The sequence below is a fragment of the Moschus berezovskii genome, chromosome 17 (genome assembly GCF_049115385.1).
Source record: "Moschus berezovskii isolate FMDL1 chromosome 17, NW_MosBer_1.0, whole genome shotgun sequence".
In the NCBI taxonomy this organism is placed as follows: Eukaryota; Metazoa; Chordata; class Mammalia; order Artiodactyla; family Moschidae; genus Moschus; species Moschus berezovskii.
In genome coordinates, this window is record NC_142476.1 from 36026736 (window position 1) to 36051673 (window position 24938).

General features: G+C 39.6%; 1 protein-coding gene across 1 annotated transcript; it reads left to right on the plus strand.

Annotated features, from left to right (window-relative positions):
• The first annotated feature begins 306 nt into the window (after positions 1-306).
• MRPS14 (mitochondrial ribosomal protein S14) lies at positions 307-23839 on the plus strand. The gene is made up of 3 exons (XM_055419204.2): positions 307-443; positions 18149-18307; positions 23484-23839. The coding sequence occupies exons 1-3, from the start codon at positions 399-401 to the stop codon at positions 23664-23666; spliced, it is 387 nt and encodes a 128-aa protein (XP_055275179.2). The 5' UTR covers positions 307-398; the 3' UTR covers positions 23667-23839.
• Positions 23840-24938: the final 1099 nt, after the last annotated feature.

Sequence of the window (24938 nt, forward strand, 5' to 3'; positions counted from 1 at the left end):
GAGCGAGAATTTAGAGAAAGAGACATTGGTGACAATGAACAGATAGGTAGGAAAGGGTGGGAGAAAAGGAGGTGAATGAGGACAAAGGTGATTCATGGGGTCGCGGAGAGTCGGACACGACTGAGCGACTGAACTGAACTGAACTGAACTGTAAACCGCTTAAGAAGGAAGGAACAGGCGAAGAGTCACAGTCCACTATCAGTACCACGGCTAAGCTTCCAGATTGCTATTTTGCCCAAATTCCGTTGAATACCGCGAGAACGCTAATCCAATTAACTATCCCCTCCTTCCCGAAAGCTAAAGACCCGCCCCCTGAGGCCCAGGTCCCGCCCTTCGTGTCCTCGTTGTCTGCGGCAGTGTTAATAAAGTTGCAGCGGTTTGACTTTGAGGTCGACAAGATGGCTGCCTTCACCCTCGGATCTCTGCTGCGGATCGTCCGGCAGGTCTGGCTCGCGCCGTTATACTCTCCTCCCCTTCTCCTCTGAACTTCCAAGCCCACAGGTCCTCCACTGTTCTGCCACCAGGAGCGCCCAGGGCAGACCTGTTCCAGGGTTCTCTCTCTGTCCGCTTCCTTCCTCAGGCTTGATTCCGGGGAGGGCCGAGCTGCAAATGTAAATTGGGTTATTTGTAAACTTAGAGCTGACTGGCGTTGAAAGCCTGCAGACTGACTCTACTTTACGAGTGTAGGTGGAGACAGAAGGTGTCTGAAGAATGAGGCCCCCAAAACCTCCCAAAGTTAAAAGAAAGCCGACCAAAGGAGACTTGAACAGAGCGAGGGAGGAGAGCGTGGTGGCCTGGGATTCCGCAATCCAGGAGCAGCGAGTCGGGCACTCTGGTTAAAGTCAATTAAAAGAAGGGCTGAGAATTGCTTGTTGGCTTTGCGTGCGTGCCTGCTCAGTCGCTTCCGACTCTTGCGACCCCAGACTGTAGCCCGCCGGATCCTCCGTCCATGGGATTCTCCAGGCAAGAATACTGGAGTGGGTTGCCGCCCTCTCCTCCAGGAGATCTTCCCGATCCAGGAATCAAACTGGCGTCTCTTGGGACACCTTCATTGGCAGGCGGATTCTTAACCACTGCGGCACCTGGTAGCCCCTCTGTTGGGTTTCAGTACAGTCGCTCAGTCGTGTCCGACTCTTTGCGACCCCATGAATCACAGCACGCCAGGCCTCCCTGTCCATCACCAACTCCCGGAGTTCACTCAAACCCATGTCCATCGAGTTGGTGATGCCATCCATCCATCTCATTCTCTGTCGTCCCCTTCTCCCGCCCCCAATCCCTCCTAGCATGAGAGTCTTTTCCAGTGAGTCAGCTCGTCGCATGAGGTGGCCAAAGTATTGGAGTTTCAGTTTTAGCATCAGTCCTTCCAATGAACACCCAGGATTGATCTCCTCTAGAATTAGCAGCGTGGAAATTGTTGGAACCTGCAGCATAGCAGTTTCGATGGTGTGGTGGGGGTGAAAGTATTAGAGACAGAATGAGAGGAAAGAAATACATTCTATCTTTCCTGCAAACTACAAACACAGACTTCAAACATAGACGAACCTTTGAAGATGTTTTGCTGCAAAAAGGAACAGAAAATTGGGTCAGTAGTTGGAGGTGGGTTAAGAGTGGGTGTTTTGTGGTGTATTTTGGGTGCCTGTTTCTGTGTCAAAGGGAAAGATTCTGTAGAGGGGGGAAAATAGATAATGTAGGAGAGAGAAGAATTGCTGAAGCTGTAGCTTGTGTAGGCAAGAGGTGATGAGTTTAGTGTTAGATTGGGTTTCCCTGGTGGCTCAGAGGTTAAAGCGTCTGCCTCCAATGCTGGAGACCCGGGTTCGATCCCTGGGTCGGGAAGATGCCCTGGAGAAGGAGACGGTAACCCACTCCAGTATTCTTGCCTGGAGAATCCCATGGACGGAGAAGCCTGGTAGGCTACAGTCCACGGGGTCGCATAGAGTCGGACACGACTGAGCGACAGAACGGAATTTGGTCTTCAGAACGTGAACAGTTAATCTGTAATGGCATTGTCCAGTAGAAATAAAATACCAACCACATTTTTAACTTACAGTTTTCGAGTAGCCACATTAAAAAAGTAATAAGCAGATGGAATTAATTTTATTAAAACATTTAAAATACATTTATCAAAAATATTGTATTTCAACATGTAATCTATAAATGTGATGTGTGAGATCTTGCATTCTTTTTTTCATGCTAAATCTTCAAAATCAGGTTTGTATTTTACACTTAGAGTACATCTTAGTTTGGATTCTAAAATTTTCACGATTAAGATGGAAAATGTAATCCTATCAAAACTAAAACTTTTTAATGTTTGCCTTAAGTTTAGATTTTTTCATTAATTAAAATTAAAGAAAATTTAGAATTACATTCCTCTAGTTACTTTTCACGGAGAAGGCGATGGCACCCGACTCCAGTACTCTTCCCTGGAAAATCCCATGGATGGAGGAGCCTGGTAGGCTGCAGTCCGTGGGGTCGCTAAGGGTCGGATACGACTGAGCGACTTCACTTTCACTTTTCACTTTCATGCATTGCAGAAGGAAATGGCAACCCACTCCAATGTTCTTGCCTGGAGAATCCCAGGGAAGGGGGAGCCTGGTGGGCTGCCGTCTATGGGGTAGCAGAGTCAGTCACGACTGAAGCGACTTAGCAGCAGCAGCAGCAGTTACTTTTCAAGGGCTCACTAGTGATGTGTGGTTAGTGGCTACTGTATTGGACAGAGCAGATCTTTAATAGCAGGAGGGAATGTAGTGCATATGATTGCAGATGCTTTTTTAAAAAAATTATTTTGTTGAAGTAGAGTTGATTTACAATGTTAACTTATTAACATAAGTGATTCAGTTGCACATATTTTTTCATATTCTTTTCCATTATGGTTTATTACAGGATATTGAATTTAGTTCCCTGTGCTGTACAGTAGGACCTTATTTTTCCATTCTATATATAATAGTTTGCATCTGCTAATCCCAAATGCCTTATCCAGCCCTTCCCTATGCCCCCTTCCCCTTGGCAACCACAAGTCTGTTCTGTATATCTGATTATAGATTCTTTTGATTTCATAATTGAAGAGAAAGTGAAGTCATCAGCTAAACATGGGGATGTGGGAGCAGGTGTCAGGGATTTAAAGAAAGAAGAGATGGTGTAAAATAGTCAAGAGTAGATCAGAAGAATAGTGGCAAGAATTAGAGCCAATAAGGTGAAGTGAAAGAGGGATCAGGGAGTTGAGGGTATATGAAATACAACATTGTGTTTACAGACCATGGAATTCAAGTGGCTCAGACTGTAAAGAATCCATCTGCATTGTGGGAGACCTGGGTTTGATCCCTGGCTTGGGAAGATCCCCTGGAGGAGGGCATCGGCAACCCATTCCAGTATTCTTGCCTGGAGAATCCCCATGGACAGAGGAGCCTGGTGGGCTACAGTCCATGGGGTGGCAAAGAGTCAGACACTACTGAGCAACTAAGGACACAAGCAGGAGACAGGAAGTCAAAAGCTGAGAGACGTGAAAAGCTGGTAGGAGCAGCGGATTAAAAGTTCCAGAGGGGCTGTTATTAGGGTGTTACAAGAAACATGCTAGAAAGAAGTGATAGAGTATGAGATACACACAATTGGATAATAGAAAACTTTCACCTACTGGGAATAAAAGACCTCCAGCATGGACGTGAATGGAAAAGAGGAGTGAAGGACAAAATGACTGGAGGAAAAGAGTTCGAGGAATGGAGAGATCAGGGTATAATTTCTCTTGTGTTGAGATCACCAGGAATTAAGACAGGAGGAGTGACAGCCAGGATTGACAGTGAAAAATGGAGTGGCGGAGGCTGTGGTAGATGACTGCAGTGGTGGAAGTATAACCCAGTGGCACAAGAGTCCCAGCTTCCTCTCAGGAAGCTGCAGTAAAGAGCAAGAAAGCTTCCTCTCAGTTGTTGGAGAAAAAGAGCTATAGGGGAAACTGTTGAGCAAATATCTGGAGGAGTTGTTAAGACAAGTTGAGGATTTAGAAGATATTGATGATGGTAGACCATGAGTTGAAGAAAGCCCAATGGAATAGTTTTAGGAGATGAAGAGGGGTGAGAGAGAGGGTTAGGTTAGGATATGTACGGAACAGAACAGAAGCAATCTTAACATGTAAAGCACTGTTATAAACTGGCAAGAAAATACAGTATAATAGAAATGTGGGCAAAGGACATAAACTATTACAGAAGAAATTAACGTGAGAGACCAGTAAATGTTTATTCTAAAAGTGTATTGCCTTTATAGTCAGAAAAAAAAAGTTGTACAGAAAGAATAAAAAGTTCCTTGTGTTTTCTTAAATAGAAACCTGTTAGGAGATGATGGAAGACTGATTAGGGATAGTCTGGAAAAGAATTGAAGGGGAAAATATTTAAGTTTGGTTTCTAATTCTCCTTTGCTTTTAGTTTCATAGCTACCAGCAGACATTGCATTGCCCCTTCAGGTGAATTGTTTCTTTCAGCCAGAATGACCTCCTTGGACTTCACCACTCTTATCTTGTCCGTTTCCTCATTTGGTTTGGAAAAAGTTCACCTTCTCTCCCTTCCCCCGCTTCCTGTCAAAATTCTGTCAGTCCTTCAAAGCCTTGCCTGAGCCCTCTTTCCATGACGCTTATTTCCAGCCACTGTGACCACGGTACTCATTTGACTCTAAATTTCAGTATCGATTTGATCCATTCTGTCTTATTTCCAAAACATGATTTTAGAGTTGTTGTATTTCCCTTGAGACTCTGAAGCATTGAAGGCAGTTTATCTTTTGCTGACAGGTTGAAAAAAGGTTATCTTTCTAGTCTTGTAGTCTCATTTTCAGCTTTATATTCTGTATCATGCTGTACATGTATTTTTTCTAAAACAGCAGTTACAAGAGGCCGCCATCATTTTCCATAGCTGTAATTTAATGAACATATAATATCTGCTCTGGTTTGGGAATGACTAGAGTTTCTAATGGCGTATACTCTGTGTGTACTGTTATAACTGTTGGCTATCACCATGTAAGCATGTGACAGTGAGGAACCCTCTGTCTTGTTACTGGACAACTCACGCTAAGAAATGAGTTTTGAGTGACAGTTTCAAAGTACCCATTGACCCAGCAGTTCTGCTTCCAGGACTTTATCCTGCTGATATATGCAAATATATATGAAGTGATTTACATAAGACATTATTCATTGCAGCATTGTTTATAATGATAACTGGTGCTGCTGCTGCTGCTAAGTCACTTCAGTCGTGTCCGACTCTGTGTGACCCCATAGACGGAAGCCCACCAGGCTCCCCCATCCCTGGGATTCTCCAGGCAAGAACACTGGAGTGGGTTGCCATTTCCTTCTCCAATGTGTGAAAGTGAAAAGTGAAAGTGAAGTCGCTCAGTCGTGTCCGACCCTTAGCGACCCCACGGACTGAGCCTACCAGGCTCCTCCATCCATGGGATTTTCTAGGCAAGAGTACTGGAGTGAGGTATGGTCTAATTGTCCACCAGTAGGTCTCAGAATAATAAATCATGATGCATCTGTGGGGAGGAAAAAAGTTCTCAGCTGGGGCCCTTGTATCAATAGCAAGAGAAAAGCATACAAATTTGTAAGTTTTACCTAACACAGGAGTTTTCATAGGAAAAGAAGAACCAAAGGAGTTGAACCTAAGTGGATTTTGTGCTAGGATTAATGAAGCCTGGTATGTCATGGGAAATGTGGTAAGGGTAAAGTCATGAGCTATGTGTAGAAAACGAAAGGAAACTTAGCATGGCCTGTTGTTTAGATTCTTCTCAGTGTTCCTCAGGCTTCAGAGATAAGGATGCTTCTTTTATGCCCTGGGTATATGGAGGGACCCTCTCATGTGAGGGTCTTATGACCTCTTTTAGGGGAACATTAGAAAGTCCTTCTTGCACCTGCTGTTTCTCAGCTTCCTGTTGCTTGAAATAAACAGTATGCCAGAGGAGCCCTATTTTGAGATGGTGTCTCCTGAACCTGGTCACTTCCATATAGTGGAATATTATGCAACCTAAAACAATGTGGAAGCTTTTAAACATGGATATAGAAAAAGCTCTAAAATCTGTTGTTAAATGTGAAAAAAAACGGGTAGGAGAAGAAACGGGAGAGGGAGTGTGTACGTGTATTTTATAGGCAAAAATCTCTGGAAGGCTACAGAAAAGAAATTAGTAACTGGATACCTCTGGGATGGGGGTGTGGTCACTGGGCAGGTAAGGGATGAGGTGGGAGGATGAAGCCACTGTGTGTCTTTTTATTATTATTTTTTTTATTGAACTGTAGTTGATTTACAATATGCTTATATTTGGTGTTGTGTGTGTGTTCTTTTTCTTAATTCTTTTCCATTATAGGTTATTACAAGATACTGAATATAGTTGCCTATGCTATACTCTAAACTGTCATTGTTTATTTTATACATGCTAATTGATGCTTTTGAACTATGGTGTTGGAGAAGACTCTTGAGAGTCCCTTTGACTGCAAGGAGATCCAACCAGTCCATTCTAAAGGAGATCAGCCCTGGGTGTTCATTGGAAGGAGTGATGCTGAAGCTGAAGCTCCAATACTTTGGCCACCTCAAGCGAAGAGTTGACTCACTGGAAAAGACTCTGATGCTGGGAGGGATTGGGGGCCAGAGGAGAAGGGGACGACAGAGAATGAGATGGCTGGATGGGATCACCGACTCGATGGACATGAGTTTGAGTGAACTCCAGGAGTTGGTGATGGACAGGGAGGCCTGGCGTGCTGTGATTCATGGGGTCCCAAAGAGTCGGACATGACTGAGCGACTGAACTGAATTGAACTGAATGTATATCTGTTAATTCCATACTCCTAATTTATCTCTTCTTCCCCCCTTCCACTCTGATGATGTTTGTTTTCTATATCTGTGAGTCCATTTCTATTTTGTAAATAAGTCCATTTGTATAATTTTTTTAAAAATTCCATATATAAGTGATATCATGAATCTTTGATTTGCCTCCCTTAATATGATAATCTCTAGATCCATCCATGTTGCTGCAAATGGCCTTATTTTGTTTTTTATGGCTGAGTAATATTCCACTGCATTGATCGCTGAGGAGACTTTCTTATCTCTTCTTGCTATTCTTTGGAACTCTGCATTCAGATGCTTATATCTTTCCTTTTCTCCTTTGCTTTTCGCTTCCCTTCTTTTCACAGCTATTTGTAAGGCCTCCTCAGACAGCCATTTTGCTTTTTTGCATTTCTTTTCCATGGCAATGGTCTTGGTCCCTGTCTCCTGTACAATGTCACGAACCTCCGTCCAGAGTTCATCAGGCACTCTATCTATCAGATCTAGTCCCTTAAATCTATTTCTCACTTCCACTGTATAATCATAAGGGATTTGATTTAGGTCATATCTGAATGGTCTAGTGGTTTTCCCTACTTTCTTCAATTTAAGTCTGAATCTGGCAATAAGGAGTTCATGATCTGAGCCACAGTCAGCTCCTGGGCTTGTTTTTGCTAACTGTATAGAACTTCTCCATCTTTGGCTGCAAAAAATATAATCAATCTGATTTCGGTGTTGACCATCTGGTGATGTCCATGTGTAGAGTCCTTGAAAGGAAAGTTATGACCAAACTAGATAGCATATTAAAAAGCAGAGACATTACTTTGCCAACAAAGGTCTGCCTAGTCAAGGCTATGGTTTTTCCAGTGGTCATGTATGAATGTGAGAATTGGACTGTGAAGAAAGCTGATCGCTGAAGAATTGATGCTTTTGAACTGTGGTGCTGGAGAAGACTCTTGAGAGTCCCTTGGACTGCAGGGAGATCCAACCAGCCCATTCTAAAAGAGATCAATCCTGGGTGTTCATCGGAAGGACTGATGCTAAAGCTGAAACTGCAATACTTTGGCCACCTCATGCGATGAGTTGACTGACTTGCTGGAGAAGACTCTGATGCTGGGAGGGGTTGGGGGTGGGAGGAGATGGGGATGACAGAGAATGAGATGGCTGGATGGCATCACTGACTCGATGGAGATGGGTTTGAGTGAACTCCGGGATTTGGTGATGGACAGGGAGGCCTGGCGTGCTGTGATTCATGGGGTTGCAAAGAGTCGGACACGACTGAACGACTGAACTGAACTGAATATTTCATTGTGTGTGTATATACCCCGCATCTTTATTATTCATCTGTGACGGACACTTAGGCTGCTTCTGTATCTTGTATATTGTAAATAGTGCTGCTATAAACATTGTGGTGCATGTGTCTTTTTGAATTAAAACTTTTTCCAGATACATGCCCAGGAGTGGAATTGCTGGATTATGTGGTAACTCTTTCTAGTTTTAAGGAACGTTTTCCATAGTGGCTGTACCAATTTGCATTCCCACCAACAAAGCAGGAGAGTTCCCTTTCCTCCACACCCTCTCCAACAATTGTTCTTGGTAGACTTTTTGATAGTGGCCATTTTGACCTGTATGAAGTGATACCTCACTGTAGTTTTGATTTTCATTTCTCTGAGAATTAGTGATATTGAATATGTTTACATAGACCGAGGAGCCTGGCTGGCCAGGGTCCATAGGGTTGCAGAGAGTCAGACACGACTGAAGTGACTAAGCACGCACGCACACACATGTACCTGTTAGCCATCTGTATGTCTTCTTTGGAGAAATGTCTGTTTAGGTTTTCTGCTCATTTTTGAATTAGATGAAAAAAATTTTTTCTGGAGTATAATTGAGAGTGTTGTGATAGTCTCTGCTGTGCAGCAAAGTGAATCAGTTATGCATGTACATATGTCTACTCATTCTTAGGTTCTTTTCCCATATAGGTCTTTACAGCGCATTGAGTAGAGTTCCCTGTGCTATACAGTAGGTCTTTATTAATTATGTATTTTGTATAAAGTAATGTATATATGTCAGTTCCAGTCTTCCAGTTTATCCCTTCCCTCCACCCCCTAAACCGTAAGATTTCTTTCTACACCTGTGACACTGTTTTGTAAATAAGTTTATACAATATTTTTAGATTTCACATATAAGTGATATCATAGGATATTTGTCCTTCTCTAAGTTACTTCACCGAGTATGACAACCTCTAGGTCCATGCATGTCTCTGCAGTTGGCATTATTTCATTCTTTTTTATGGCTGAGTAATATTACATTGTACATACATACACATATATGTACCATAACTTCTTTATCCATTCCTTTTTGATGGACATTTAGGTTGCTTCCATATCCTGGCTATTGTAAATAGTGCTGCAGTGAACATTGGGGTGCATGTATCTTTCTGAATTATGGTTTTCTTCAGGTATATGCCCTGGAGTGGAATTGCTGGATCGTATTGCTGGTAATTCTGTTTTTAGGTTTTTAAGGAAACTGCATGCTGTTCTCCATAGTGGCTGTACCAGATTACATTCTGACCCAGCAGTATAGGAGGGTTCCCTTTTCTCCACATTCTCTCCAGCATTTACTATTTGTAGGCTTCTTGATGATGGCCATCCTGACTGGTATCAGGTGATAACTCATTGTAGTTTTGATTTGCATTTCTCTGAGAATTAATCATGTTGAGCTTCTTTTTGTGTGCTTTTTGGCCATCTGTATGTCTTCTTTGGAGAAATATATATTTAAATTTTTTGCCCATTTTTTAATTGGGTTGTTAGTTTTTACATTAGTGAGCTGTGTGTGCTGTTTGTATATTTTGGAAATCAAGCCCTTGTCAGTAACATCATTTGTGAATGTTTTCTCCCAGCCCATAAGTTGTCTTTTCATTTTGTTTATAGGTTTCCTTTGTTGAGCAAAACTTTATAAGTTTAACTTGGTCCCAGTTGTTTAGTTTTGTTTTTATTTCCTTTTTCTAGGAGAAGGGTCCAAAAACATATTGCTGCAATATATGTCAAAGACAATTCGTGTCAAAGACTGTTCTGCCGATGTTTTTCTCTAGGAAAATGTAGCGGTGCAACTTTTCCCAGGGCCATTTCCTGGAGAGATTGTCTTTTCTCCACTGTATATTCTTTGTATTTTGTAGATGAATTCACCCTAGTGCAGGGGTTTATTGTTGGACTTTTTGTCCTGCTCCATTAGTCTGTTTTTGTGCCAGGACCATATTCTGTTGATTATAATTACTGTAGCTTCACAGTATTGTCAGCAGCCAGGGAGCCTGATTTCCTCTATCTCCATTATTCTTTCTCAAGATTACTTTGGCTATTTAGTCTTTTATAATTCCATACAAATTTAAAAAAAAATTTGTTTTTGTTTGTGAAAAATACCACTCATAATTTGATAGGGGTTGCATTGAGTCTATAGATTGCCTTGGGTCGTATTGGTAATTTTCACAATACTGATTCTTCCAGTCCAAGAACATGGTATATTTTTCCATGTGTTGTGCCTTGTTTCATCAAGGTCTTACAGTTTCTGGAGTACGGGTTTTTGCCTCTTTTGGTAGGTTTTTATTGTTGTTTAGTTGCTAAGTTGTGTCCAACTCTTTTGAGACCCCATGGACTGTAGCCCACCAGGCTCCTCTGTCCATGGGATTTTCCAGGCAAGAATACTGGAGTGGGATGCCATTTCCTTCTCCAGAGGATATTCCTGATGGTGGGATTGAACCCATGTCTCCTGCATTGGCAGGTAGGTTCTTTACCACTGAGCCACCAGGGAAGCCCTTGGTAGATTTGAAGTGAACTGAAAGTGGCTCAGTTGTGTCCGACTCTTTGCTACCCCATGAACTATACAGTCCATGGACTTCTCCAGGCCAGAATACTGGAGTGGGTAGCCTGTCCCTTCTCCAGGGCATCTTCCCAACCCAGGGATCAAACCCAGGTCTCTTGCATTGCAGGCAGAGTCTTTACTATCTGAGCCACAAGGGTGGTATTTTATTCTTTTTGATGCGGTGATAAATGGGGTGGTTTTCTTAATTCTCTTCCAGATTTTTTGTAGTTAGTGTAGAGAAATACAACAGATTTCTGTGTATTAATTTTCTATCCTTCAGCTTTATCTAGTTCATTGATGAGCCTTAGTAGCTTTCTATTGTCATCTTTATGATTTTCTCTGTATAGTATCCAGGTTGGTCATAACTTTCCTTCCAAGGAGTAAGCGACTTTTAATTTCATGGCTGCAGTCACCATCTGCAGTGATTTTGGAGCCCCCAAAAATAAAGTCTGACACTGTTGCCACTGTTTCCGCATCTATTTCCCATGAAGTGATGGGACCAGATGCCATGATGTTGAATGTTGAGCTTTAAGCCAACTTTTTCAGTCTCTTCTTTCACTTTCATCAAGAGGCTCTTTAGTTCTCTTCACTTTCTGCCATAAGGGTGGTGTCATCTGCATATCTGAAGTTATTGATATTTCTCCCAGCAATCTTGATTCCAGCTTGTACTTCTTCCAGCCCAGCGTTTCTCATGATGTACTCTGCGTATAAGTTAAATAAGCAGGATGACAGTATACAGCCTTGACATACTCCTTTTCCTATTTGGAACCAGTCAGTTTTTCCATGTCCAGTTCTAACTGTTGCTTCCTGACCTGCATACAGGTTTCTCAAGAGGCAGGTCAGGTGGTCTGGGATTCCCATCTCTTTCAGAATTTTCCACAGTTCATTGTGATCCACACAGTCAAAGGCTTTGGCATAGTCAATAAAGCAGAAATAGATGTTTTTCTGGAACTCTCTTGCTTTCTCCATGATCCAGCGGATGTTGGCAATTTGATCTCTGGTTCCTCTGCCTTTAGGAAAGTTATGACCAACCTAGATAGCATATTAAAAAGCAGGGACATTACTTTGCCAACAAAGGCCCGTCTAGTCAAGGCTATGGTTTTTCCAGTGGTCATGTATGGATGTGAGAGTTGGACTGTGAAGAAAGCTGAGTGCCAAAGAATTGATGCTTTTGAACTGTGGTGTTGGAGAAGACTCTTGAGAGTCCCTCAGATTGCAAGAAGATCCAACCAGTCCATCCTAAAGGAGATCAGTCCTTGAGTGTTCATTACAAGGACTGATGCTGAAGGTGAAACTCCAGTACTTTGGCCACCTGATGCAAAGAGTTGACTCACTGGAAAAGACCCTGACGCTTGGAGGGATTGGGGGCGGGAGAAGAAGGGGACGACAGAGAATGAGATGGCTGGATGGCATCACCAACTCGACGGACATGAGTTTGGGTAAACTCTGGGAGTCGGTGATGGACAGGCCTGGCGTGCTGCGATTCATGGGGTCGCAAAGAGTCAAACACGACTGAGCAACTGAACTGATGTAGAGTATCATGTCATCTGTAAACAGTGGCAGTTTTACTTCTTCCTTTCTGTTTTGGATTCCCTTTTTTCTTTTCTGATTTGGCTAGGACTTTGAAAATTTTACTGACTATTTTTGATCTTAGAGGAAATGTTTTCAGCTTTTCACCATTGAGTATGATGGTGTTAGCTGTGGTTTTATCATATATGGTCTTTATTGTGTTGAAGTGTGTTTTCTCTGTGCTCACTTTCTGGAGGATTTTTATCATAAATGGATGTTGAATTTCTTATTTAAAAATTATTTATTTTTAATTAGAGGATAATACTTTACAGTGTTCTGTTGGTTTCTGCCATTCATCACCATGAATCAGCCATAGATATACATATGTCCCCTCCCTCTTGAACCTACCTCCCACTCGAGGTTGTCTCAGATCACAGGTTGAGCTCCCTGCATCATATAGCAAATTGCCACTGGCTATCTGTTTTACATATGGCAGTATATATGTTTCAGTGCTACTGTCTAAATTCGTCCCACCTTCTCCTTTCCATTGCTGTGTCTGCAAGTGTGTTCTCTGTGTTGCTTCTCTGTTGCTGCCTACAAACGGTCATCGGTACCATTTTTCTAGATCCCACATATATATGTATTAATATACAGTGTTAATATTCTGACTTACTTCAGTCTGTATAACAGGCTCTAGGTTCATCCACCTCACTTGAACTGGCTCAAATTCATTCCTTTTATGGCTGAGTAGCATTCCGTTATATATATGGACCACAGCTTCTTTATCCATTCATCTGTCAGTGGACATGTAGGTCGCTGCCATGTTCTAGTTATTGAAAATAGTGCAGCAGTGAACACTGGGATACATGTGTCTTTCAGAATTGTGGTTTTCTCAGGGTATATGCCCAATAGTGGGATTGCTGGGTCATAGTTTTTAAAGAACTAGTTTAGTTTTTAAAGAAATCTCCATATTGTTCTCCACAGTGGCTATATTAATTTACATTCTGACCATCAGTGCAAGAGGGTTTCCTTTTCTCCACATCCTCTCCAGCATTTATTGTTCATAGATTTTTTGATCGTGGCCATTCTGACCAGTGTGAGGTAGTACCTCATTGTAGTTTGATTTGCATTTCTCTAATAATAAGCAATGTTGAGCATTTTTTCATGTGTCTGTTAGCTATCTCTATATCTTCTTTGAGAAATGTTTGTTTAGGTCTTCTGCCCGGTTTTTGATTGGGTTCTTTGTTTTTCTGATATTGAGCTGCCTGAGCTGCTTATATATTTTGGAGATTAATCCTTTGTCAGTTGCTTCATTTGCAATTATTTTCTCCCATTCTGAGAGTTGTCTTTTCATCTTGTTCATGGTTTCCTTTCCTGTGCAAAAATTTTTAAGTTTAATTAGATCCTGTTTGTGTATTTTTGTTTTTATTTCCACTACTCTAGGAGATGGGTCATAGAGAATCTTGTTGTGATTTATGTCAAAGAATATTCTGCCTATGTTTTCCTCTAGGAAGATTGTCGTTTCTGGTCTTACATTTAGGTCTTTAATCCATTTTGAGTTTCTCTTTCTGTGTAGTATTAAGAAGTGTTCTAAATAATTTCATTCTTCCACATATAGCTGTCCAGTTTTCACAGCACCATTTATTGAAGAGATTATCTTTTCTTCATTATATATTTTTGCCTCCTTTGTCAAAAAAAAAGGTGCCCATAGGTACATGAGTTTATCTCTGGGCTTTTATTTTGTTCCATTGGACTGTATTTCTGTTTTTGTGCCAGTACCATACTATCTTGATGACTGTAGTTTTGTAGTATAATCTGAAGTCAGGAAGGTTAATTCCTCTAACTCCGTTCTTCTTTCTCATGATTGCTTTGAGTATTTGGGGTCTTCTGTGTTTCCATACGAATTGTGAAGTTTTTCGCTCTAGTTCTGTGAAAAATGCCATTGGTAATTTGATAGGGATCGCATTGAGTCTGTAGATTGTTTTGGGTAGTATAGTCATTTTCACAATTTTATTCTTCCAATCTAGGAACATCATGTATCTCTCCATCTATTTATGTCATCTTTGATTCCTTTCATCCATATCTTATAGTTTTCTGAGTACAGGTCTTTTGTCTCCTTAAATAGGTTTATTGCTAGGTATTTTATTTCCCTATTGTAATGGTGAATGGGATTAATTCCTTAATCTCTCTTTTTAATTATTCATTGTTAGTGTATAGTAATGCAAGGGATTTCTGTGTACTGATTTTGCAACCTGCAACTTTACCAAAATTACTGATTAGCTTTAGTAATTTTCTGATAGTATTAGAGTTTTCCATGTGTAGTATTGTGTTATCTGCAAACAGTGAAAGTTTTACTTTTTTTCCAGTCTGGATTCCTTCTATTTCTTTTTCTTCTCTGATTGCCAAGGTCAGGATTTCCAAAACTATGTTGAATAATAGTGGCAAGAGTGGGCACACTTGTCTTGTTCCTTATCTTAGAGGAAATACTTTGTTTTTCACCATTGAGAATGTTTGCTGTGGGTTTATCATATATGGCCTTTATTGTGTTGAGGTAGGTTCCTCCTGTGCCCATTTTCTGAAGAGTTTTTGTCATAAATGGGTGCTGAATTTTGTCAAAAGCTTTTTCTGTATCGAGATTATCATATGATTTTTATCTTTTAATTTGTTAATGCGGTGTATCATGTTGATTGACTTGTGTACATTGAAGAATCCGGGCATCCTTGGATAAACCCAGCTTGATCCTTAATGTGTTGTTGGCTTGTGTGTGCTAGAATTTTGTTGAGAATTTTTGCATCCATGTTCATCAGTGATACTGGCCTGTGATTTTCTTTTTTTGTGATGTCTTTATCTGGTTTTGGTATCAGGGTGATGGTGGTCTCATAGAATAAGTTCAGAAATGTTCCTTCCTCTGCAATTGTTTGGAATAGTTTCAGAAGGATTGGTGTTAACTCACCTCTGAATGTTTGGTAGAATTCTTCTGTGAAGACACCTGTTCCTAGGCTTTTCTTATTGGCTGTTTTTAAATAATTGGTTCTATTTCAGTACTAGTAATTTTCTGTTTCTTCCCGGTTCAGTCTTGGGAGATTGTACCATTCAAATTTTTTGTCCATTTCAATTAGGTTACCCACCTTATTGGCGTATTGTTGCTCATACTAGTCTATTATGATCCTTTGTATTTCTGTGGTGTCGGTTGTAACTTTTCCTTTTTCATTTATGATTTTACTGATTTTGGCTCTCCCTTTTTTTCTTGGTGAGTCTCTCTGAAGATTTGTAAATTTCATCTTAAAAAAAAAAACAAAACCTGCTTTTACTTTCATTGCTCTTCTCTGTTCTCGTTTGTGCCCTGACTTTTATGATTTCTTCTACTAACTTTGGTGTTTATTTCTTCTTCTTTTGCTGGTTGCTTTAGGTGTAATGTTAGGTTGTTTATTTGAGATTTTCTTGTTTCCTTGGATAAACTTGTATCGCTATTAACTTCCTTCTTAGAAGTTCTTTTGTTGTATCTCATTTTCATTTGTCTCCAGATATTTTCTGATTTCTTCTTTGACTTCTTCAGTGATTCATTGATTGTCTAGTGGCATATTGTTTTATCTCAGTGTGTGTGTCTTTTTCCTTTTACTTGCTTTCTAGTTTCATAGCATCACGATAGGAAAAGATGCTTGGTAAGATTTCAGTTTTCTCAAATTATAACCAAAGTTTGCTTTGTGCCCCTGCATGGGATCTATCCAGGAGGATGTTCCAAGTGCACTTGAAAAGAATGTGTATTCTGTTTTGGGGTTGAATGCTCTATAAATATCAAGTCTGATGTGTCATTTAAGGCCTGTGTTTTGTTATTGATTTTCTGTCCGGATGATCTATCCAGACAGAATAGATATTTGTAGGGTGTTAAAGAGTCGGACACGACTGAGCGACTGAACTGAACTGAGTGTCCCTCACTATTATTTTGTTACTGTCAATTTCTCCTTTTATGTTTGTTAACATTTGGCTTATCTATTGAGGTGCTGCTATGTTGGGTCCATATATATTTACAGTTGTTATATATTCTTCTTGGATTGATGCCTTGATCATTATATAGTGTCCTTCTTTGTCTCTTGTAGCCATCTTTAAAAACTATATTTTATCTGATGTGAGTATTGTTATTCCAACTTTTATTTGATTTCCACTTGCATGAAATGCCTTTTTCCATCCTGTCTTTTTCATTCTGTATTTCCTGAGATGTGGGGCTCTCCTAAACAGCATATTTATGGGTCTTCTTTTTATATTCATTCAACCAATCTATGTCTTTTGGTTGGAGTATTTTATCCGTTTACATTTATGGTAATTATCGATATGTATATTCTTACTGCCATTTTGTTTATTGTGTTAGATTTGTTTTTGTAGGTCTTTTTTCTCCCTTTACTTTTTGTCTTGTGATTTGGTGACTGTCTTTAGTGTTATCTTTGGATTCCATTTTCTTTTTTGTATGTGTATTATAGACTTCTGGTTTGCTGCAGTTACCATGAGGTTTTGTATTGGAGTGTGTATTTATACGTACGTGTTGTAAGTTGATCTCTTTATTTTTTAATGCATTTTAGGTACTCTGCATTTGTACTCTCTTCCCCTCATGATTACTGTTCTTTATTTTATATTTTACATCTAGTTTTGTGTAATCCTTAACTGCTTATTGTGGATACAAATGGTTTTGCTACTTTTGTCTTTTAACCTCCCGACTAGCTTTGTGCCTGGATGATTTCCTACTTTATTGTATGTTTACCTTTATCAGTGAGTGTTTCCATTTTGTAATTTTCTTGTTTCTAGTTGTGGCCTTTTCTTTTCTGCCTCTTAAAGTTTCTTTAGCAGTTGTTATAAAGCTAGTTTTGTAGTGCTGGATTTTCTTAGCTATCACTTGTCTGTAAGGCTTTTTATTTCTTCATCAAGTCTGAAGGAGACCCTTGCTGAGTAGAGCATTCCTGGTTGTAGGTTTTTCTCTTTCATCACTTTAAGTACATCATGCACATTCTTCTGGCCCGCAGTTTGTGCTGAAAGATCAGCTAGTAGTTTATGGGAATTCCCTCATAAGTCATTTATTGCTTTTCCCTTGTTGCTTTTAATATTCTCTCTTTACCTTTAACTTTTGTCATTTTGATTACAATGTGTTGTGGTATATTTTCTTTGTGAATTAATCCTGTATGGGACTCTGTGCTTTTTGTACTTGGGTGACTGTTTCCCTTCCCAAATCACAGATGTTTTCAGCTGTTGTTTCTTCAAATATTTTCTCAGACCTTTCTCACTGGGATCCCTATAATGTGAATGTTAGCATGCCTCCTGTTATCCCAGAGGTCCCTTAATCTGGCCTCATTTCTTTTCATTCTTTTTTTCTGTTACATGGCGGTGATTTCCACTCCTATGTCTTCCAGCTTACTGATCCATTCTTCTGAATCATTGAGTCCACTACTGATTGCTTCTATAGTATCCTTCATTTCTGTTATTGCATTCTTTAATTCTGTTTCATTGTTCTTTGTATTTTCTAATTCTTTTTTGAAAGCTTATAATTTCTTGCTCTCTGCATCTGTGCTCCTGCCGAGTCCTTTGATTGTCTTTATGATCATTACTCTGAACTGTTTCTTGGGTAGATTGCCTATCTCCACATCACTTAGTTGTTCTTATGAGGTTTTATCTTGTTCCTTCGTGTCATATATATTCCTCCCTCACCTCATTTTATCTCAAGTGCTGTTTTTCTTTTATGTATGTGGTAGGTTGGTTACATTTCTCGACTTTGGAGATGTGTTCCTCTGTAGGAGACATCTTTTGCATCCCAGCAGTGTTCATCCACCGAGTGCCTGGGGCCAGGTAGTCCCAGGGCAGTGTCTGGCCTGAATTTGCAGATTATTCTGTGGGTTGCGGAACAGTAGTTTTCTTTCTTTGAGGGGCTGGTGCCTGTCCCCTGGTGGGTGGAGTTGGGTTTTGATCCTCTGGCAGACCCTGGGTCTGACTCTCCTTCACTTATTCCTTGTCTCTTTTAGGTGGTTCCATCATCAACTTCAGGCCATGCTCGAAGTTACTATGTCGATTGGAGAATGTTGCGTGATGTAAAGAGAAGAAAAATGGCCTATGAATATGCAGATGAGAGGCTACGGATCAATTCTCTCAGGAAGAATACTATTCTTCCAAAAAACCTTCAGGTTAGCTAATTAAGATGAGTATCTGCCAGAAAATCGTTAACTCAAATCACTCCATACTGTTTGTTGTAACTTAGTATACTTTGTGGAGATTAGAATCTAGTTTTCTTGGTCAACATAAATACCATTGAAACTTTTGATTAGTTTCAAATGAAAAAATTATTCATTCTTAACTAGCCTTTCTGCCATTTCATTTGGTGATACTTAGAAAGTACTGAGGCATGGTGACCACACAGAAATTGGATAGTTATTTTGACCTGTGGTGTCTCTCCAGTTCATCCCAGTCTCAGCGTGCCCAGGACATGACCTACACTGTTCCTTATCCAAGGTCATTCCTAAGCCTGCTTCTGAATTCCTTTACCCATGAGGTGGCCTTCATATAGGTTTGACTTCTTGTCATACTCTTTAACTTGAAAAAGAGAATGTCAGCTCAGGCTTCCTGAAGCATAAGTCCTGTACCTAACTGTTAGTATAAAATACCTGCATTCAACAGTCTTATCAGAGACTATAACTCATACTCAAGGCCATTAAACGTATCAAAAGCTCAGAGTAAAAATTATTTCATTCATATAAATTTGGAGAATAATATACAGGCTCTTCATTATCATGGATTCTTTTTAAATCTTATCTAACTTCAGTTAGATAAGCAGAAAACAGAGTGCCTTGGACTACTCTGTTACAGCTTTTATTGTAATGGCATTAAGCTACTTACCTATATTTAGGCAGTAATGAGAAGTGGCTCCTGAGAAACAAAGCTTAAGATGTTAGGGAGGACAAATTTATGAAGACCTTCATGAGAAGTCTCTGGCTTGAGAACCATCAAGAGCTGTGTAGAACCTCTGGCATCCTGGGAACTTAATGGCTCTTTGTTGCCTGCCAACTAGCTTAGAGAAGGTGAATTTCTGTCCCAGTGCTAATGAATTTACAGGCTCTCATAGAATGTTCTTTTGTTTCATTTTCCCTTTGCCTAGTTTCCTCATTTGTACACTGCTTTAAATCTTTATGTTCATACACATGTAAACAATTTGTAGTTCTTCATGTTCCGTCTCCATAAAACTTTACTTCATTCTACTAGCCCAATCATGTCTTCTGTTCAGTTCCTTTTGTAGCTTACTGTTTACCATTCATTGACTTGATCATGTTTCATATAATTTTATCATTATTTCTTTTTTTTTTAAGTATATCACTTCTTTATTTTGGTCTTTGATTTTTCTCCATCAGTGTTTTGTAATTTTTAGCACACAGATTTGTCAGTATTTCTTAATAGCAACTTATGTGTGAACTTTTGGAGGTCAGGAACTACTCTTAATGCTTAATAATTAATATAAACTTGTGCTTAATCACTCAGTCGTGTCCAGCTCTTTGTGACCCCATGCACTGCAGTCCACCAGGCTCCTCTGTCCATGGGGATTCTCCTGGCAAGAATACTGGAATGGGTTGCCACGCCTTTCTTCAGGGGATCTTCCCCACCCATGAATCAAACCCAGGTGCATTGCAGGTGGATTCTTTACCTGGTCTGAGCTACCAGGGAAGCCCAATATAAACTTAGCGACTTTCATATACATTTTCTCATTTATGTGTTTTTAATATGTTAGAGTAATTATTTTGCTTCCATCATAGTCTAGTAAGGGTCTATCTCACACAGACACATGCACAATAATACACATACTTTTAAGCACATACATAAGGATAAATCTGTCCTGACAAAATCTTACTGCTAGCTACTGCAGTAATCTGTGTTTTCCCCCGAACCGTTTTTGCCCTTGCCATATTTATTTCCTTACATTGCAAATGATGTTTTAAAAATGTAAATCTCATCTGATCACTTGTCTTTGCATCTCCAGCAGTCAGAATCTTTACTGTAGATGTCAAGGCTCTGTGCACTCCTATCCTTCCTCCTCTTCATCTTCATGTCAGACATTTCCTTCTACTTGGTCTTCAGAGTTTTCACACTTGCATACTTCAAAAATCTTATGGGAAATAACCTAATACCTCAAGGGACTAGAAAAAAACAGATAAGCCCCAAATTAGCAGAATCCAAGATTGGAACAGAAATAAATGAAAATAGAAACCAGAAAAACAGTAAAGATATGTGAAACTAAGAGCTGATTTTTTTGAAAAGATAAAGTTGGTGAACATTTAGCTAGATTAACGTAGAGAGAGAGAGAAGAATCAAATAAAATCAGAAACAAAAGAGGAACTGTTACAACTGATACCAAGAAATACAGAGAGTCATAACAGATTGATAAGAACAATCATAGGCCAACAAATTGGCTAACCTAGAAGAAATGGATAAATTCCTAGAAACATAAAACCTATCAAGACTGAATTATGAAGAAATAGAAAATCTGAAGTGACCAATGATGAGTAAGGAGATTGAATCAGTAATCAGAAAAAAGTGAAGGACCATATGCCTTCATGAGTAAATTCTACCAGTGATTTAAAGAGGAACTGGTGCCAATTCTTCTCAAACTCTTCCCCAAAACTGAGTAAGAGGGAAACACTCCCAAAGTCATTTTATGAACCCAGCATTGTCCTGATAGCAAAGCCAGATAAGGGCACTACAAAGAAAGAAAACTGCAGGTCAGTATCCCTAATGAATATAGATGGAAAAATTCCCCATAAAATACTAGCAAACCAAATTCAACAGCATATTAAAAGAAACATTTACCATAATCAAGAGGCAAATAAGTAAGAAGATATTTCATGTTCATAGGTTGGAAGAATTAATATTTTTAAAATGCCCATACTATACAAAACCATCTATAGATTCTGTGCAATTCTTATCAAAATTCCAATAGCTTTTATTTTTTCACAGAAATAGAAAAAATAATCCTAAAATTTGTGTGGAACTATGAAAGACCGTCAAAGAGTCAAAGCAATCCTGAGAAAGAAGAACAAAGTTGGAGGCATCATATTTCCTGATTTACAAAGCTATAATATTCAAAACAGTATGGTAGTGGCATAAAAACAGACACATATACCAGTGGAACAGAATTGAGCACCTGGAAATAAGTCCACAGATAAGTGGTCAAAAAGTATTTGACAAGGGAATCAAAATACTCAGTGGGTGTTGTGGATAGCTTCTCCGTGAGTGGTGTTGGAGAAACTGGGTACTCACAGGCAGAAGAGGAGAATTGGTCCCCTATCTTAACACCACTCACAGAAACTCAAAATGGGTTAGACTTTAAAGACAGAACTGAAAGTGTGAAACTGCTGGAAGGAAACAAGGGGTAAAAGTTCCTTGACATTGATCTTTGCAGTGATTTTTTTAGTTGTGACACCAAAGGTGCAAGCGACAAAGAAAAGCAAGTGAACTACATCACACTGAAAGCAGCAACATGAAAAGGCAACCTACAAAATGAGAGAAAAGATCTGCAAGCCATGTACCTGATAAGAGTTTCAGTTCAGTTCAGTTCAGTCGCTCAGTTGTGACCAACTCTTTGCAACCCCATGAATCACAGCACGCCAGGCCTCCCTGTCCATCACCAACTAATATCCCCCAAATATAAGGAAGTCATACAACTCAACAGCACCCCCCAAAAATGATTAAAAAGTAGCAGAGAACCTGAATAGACATTTTTCCAAAAGAGACATAAAAATGACCAACAGGTACATGAAAAGATGCTCACCTAATCAGGGAAATGCAAACAAAAACTCCAGAGAGCTATCACCTCACACCCGTCAGAATGGCTGCTATCCAACAGATGAGATAGGTGTGGCTGAAGATGTGGAGGAGAGAAGCCTGTGCACTGCTGCTGGGAATGTAAATTGATACAACCACCGCAGAAAATAGTTTGGAGGCTCTTCAGAATATTACAGATTAGAGCTACCATGTATGATCCAGCAGTTCCATTTCTGAGTATAAACCTAAAGGAAATGAAATCACTAGATAGAAATGAAGAGATAGCTGCATCCCCAAGTTCATGCCAGTATTATTCACAGTAGCCAGGGCATGGAAACAACCTGACGGTCCATCCGCAGATGAATGTGCCACTCTAAGAACGTGATTTGCACACACAGAGAGGCACAGAATATGATAGTATGATACTGCATGTGCGCTCAGTCATGTTGACTTTGTGACCCCATGGACTGTAGCCCACCAGGCTCCTCTGTCGATAGGATTCTCCAGCAAGAATACTGGAGCAGTTTGCCATGCCCTCCAGGGGATCTTCCCTTCCCAGGGATTGAACCTGAGTCTCCCACATGGCAGGCAGATTCTTTACCATACTATAGTATGATACTGTTTAGCCATTAAAAAAACTAATCTTGCCCTTTGCAATAACATAGATGTACCTTGAGGGCATTATGCTAAGTGAAGTAAGTCAGAATGACAAATACTGTATGATCTTATTTATATTTAGAGTCTGAAAAACCAAATTCATAGAAACAGTAGAATGGTGGTTACCAGAGCCTGGGGATTAGGGGAAATGGGGAGGTGTTGGCCAAAAGGTACAAACTTCCAGTTATAAGGTGAATAAGTTCTGGGGTTGAATAAATGCAGCATGCTGACTATAGTTAGCAATACTGTATTACATATTTGAAAGTTACTTAAAGAGTAAATCTTCAGTGTTCTGTCACACACAAGGTAATTATGTGAGGTGGTGGAGGTGTCAACCTTATTGTGGTAATTATTTTTCACAGTATATACATGTATCAAGACATGACATTGTACATCTTAAACTTACACAGTGTTATATATCGATTTTCTCAGTGAAGCTGGGAAAATCATTTGGGGAGACAACAGAAATGCATTCATTTTTTTCCAAAAGAGAAATGAGAATGTTAGCCAGCAGGTGGTGACCGAAAGGAGGGAGAGGGAAGGCTTGGGTACTAACACGGTTTCTTAGTCTAGTTGCTGGTTACACAGCTGTTTTCTATTGGTGAAAGCTTTTTGAGCTTTACACTTAAGGTTTGTGGATTCTTGGTTATGTTTGTTAGGTTTCAATTTAATTTTTAAAAATTACATTGTGAGTATGTCAAACAATTCTGTCATCATTCTTTCTGGCCTATTTGTTTCTACTCAGTAAAATTCATCATGGTATCCAGGGTTCTTTTGCCAAACTTGGCTGCACTAATGAATCTAGCCTTTTGTGTTCTCTTCCTCTGAGCATTTACTCATCATCTAGAATAAATAAATGCATGTGATCTGTGTAAATAATGTTGTGACTTCCCTTAGGAGGTGGCTGATGAAGAAATTGCTGCCCTTCCCCGGGATAGCTGCCCGGTTAGAATTAGAAATCGATGTGTTATGACGTCCCGTCCACGAGGTGTAAAGCGGCGCTGGAGGCTCAGCCGTATTGTCTTCCGTCACTTAGCTGATCATGGGCAACTGTCTGGGATCCAGCGAGCAATATGGTGATCAGCTCCAGAACCTGCTGACCTTGCAGGAAAACCATTTAGGCAAGAAGAGACTTTTCTAATAGATAAAACCCTGGTTTTTATTTGAGTGTTCTGTCAGTGAATAATATTTTTCTAAACATATTGTTCCCAAGCACAGTGCAAAAAGTAATAAAAAAAAAGTTTGTGAAAATATGTTTTGTATGGTTGTCTTTTCCTTCAAGTTTAATGTTTTAGCAACATGTAAGTGTTCCTGTATTTTTTTAAAGAGCATTACTTCATCCAGCAGTATTATCTTATTGTTCCTCCAGCTCATTGACATGTAGCTCACATGTGGCAATTTTTAATCCTGGGCTGGCTACCCAGATCTGCGTAGCTCACTTTACTTTTAGTTGATTGTGAAGACAGACAGTACGTTGGAAGGTAAATGTGATGTTCTGGATTATCTAATGCTCAACCTCTTTGTGTGATGGCTGAACCAAAAGAGAATCACTACTTGTTTTCTTGCTCCATCTTCAAGAGCCCTTAGAACAAAATGTGTCTCTTTAAGGCCTGAAAACCTATCCCAGGAGGCAAAGTCCTGCTGGAATGGTATGTATTCGCTGTATTCATATTTATTTCATCTGTAACAAAAATGAATAAAGGGAGAAAACGTTGTCTTGTCCAGTTACTCGATGTCATCAGCCCAGTGATAAAATATCTTGCATTCCTAATGACATGTCTCATTATTACTGTCATTACATAATATGTAAATATGGTTTCAATGTACTACTAATTTTATTCTAATTTTACTACTAATTTTTTTAATAGTAATGATTGCACTATGACTTGTGTGGGGTTTTTTGTCCCTAGAAAATAGAACGTTGTATTCTAAGGTCACTTGAAAGCAGTATAACGCTATGTATTTTGTTTGCAAGTTTTAGGGGTTTTCTTTTAAGACTAAGACTATTTAAGTATAGTGGACTTACAGCATTGTTAACTTTAGGTGTACAGCAAAGTGATTCACATAAATATGTACTCCTTTCCAGATTTTTTCTATTATAGGTTATTGAGAGATACTGAATATTTTGTGTATGTGAGGAAGTGTTTCTAACTTCATGGATTTACATGCAACTGTTCAGATTTCCCAACACCACTTGCAGAAGAGGCTTTTTCTCCATTATATAGTCTTGCCTCCTTTATTGAAGATAACTGACCATAGGTTTGTGGGTTTATTTTTGGACTTTCTGTTCCCTTCTACTGATCCATGTCTGTTTTTGTGCCAACACCATACTATTTTGCCTAGTGTAGCTTT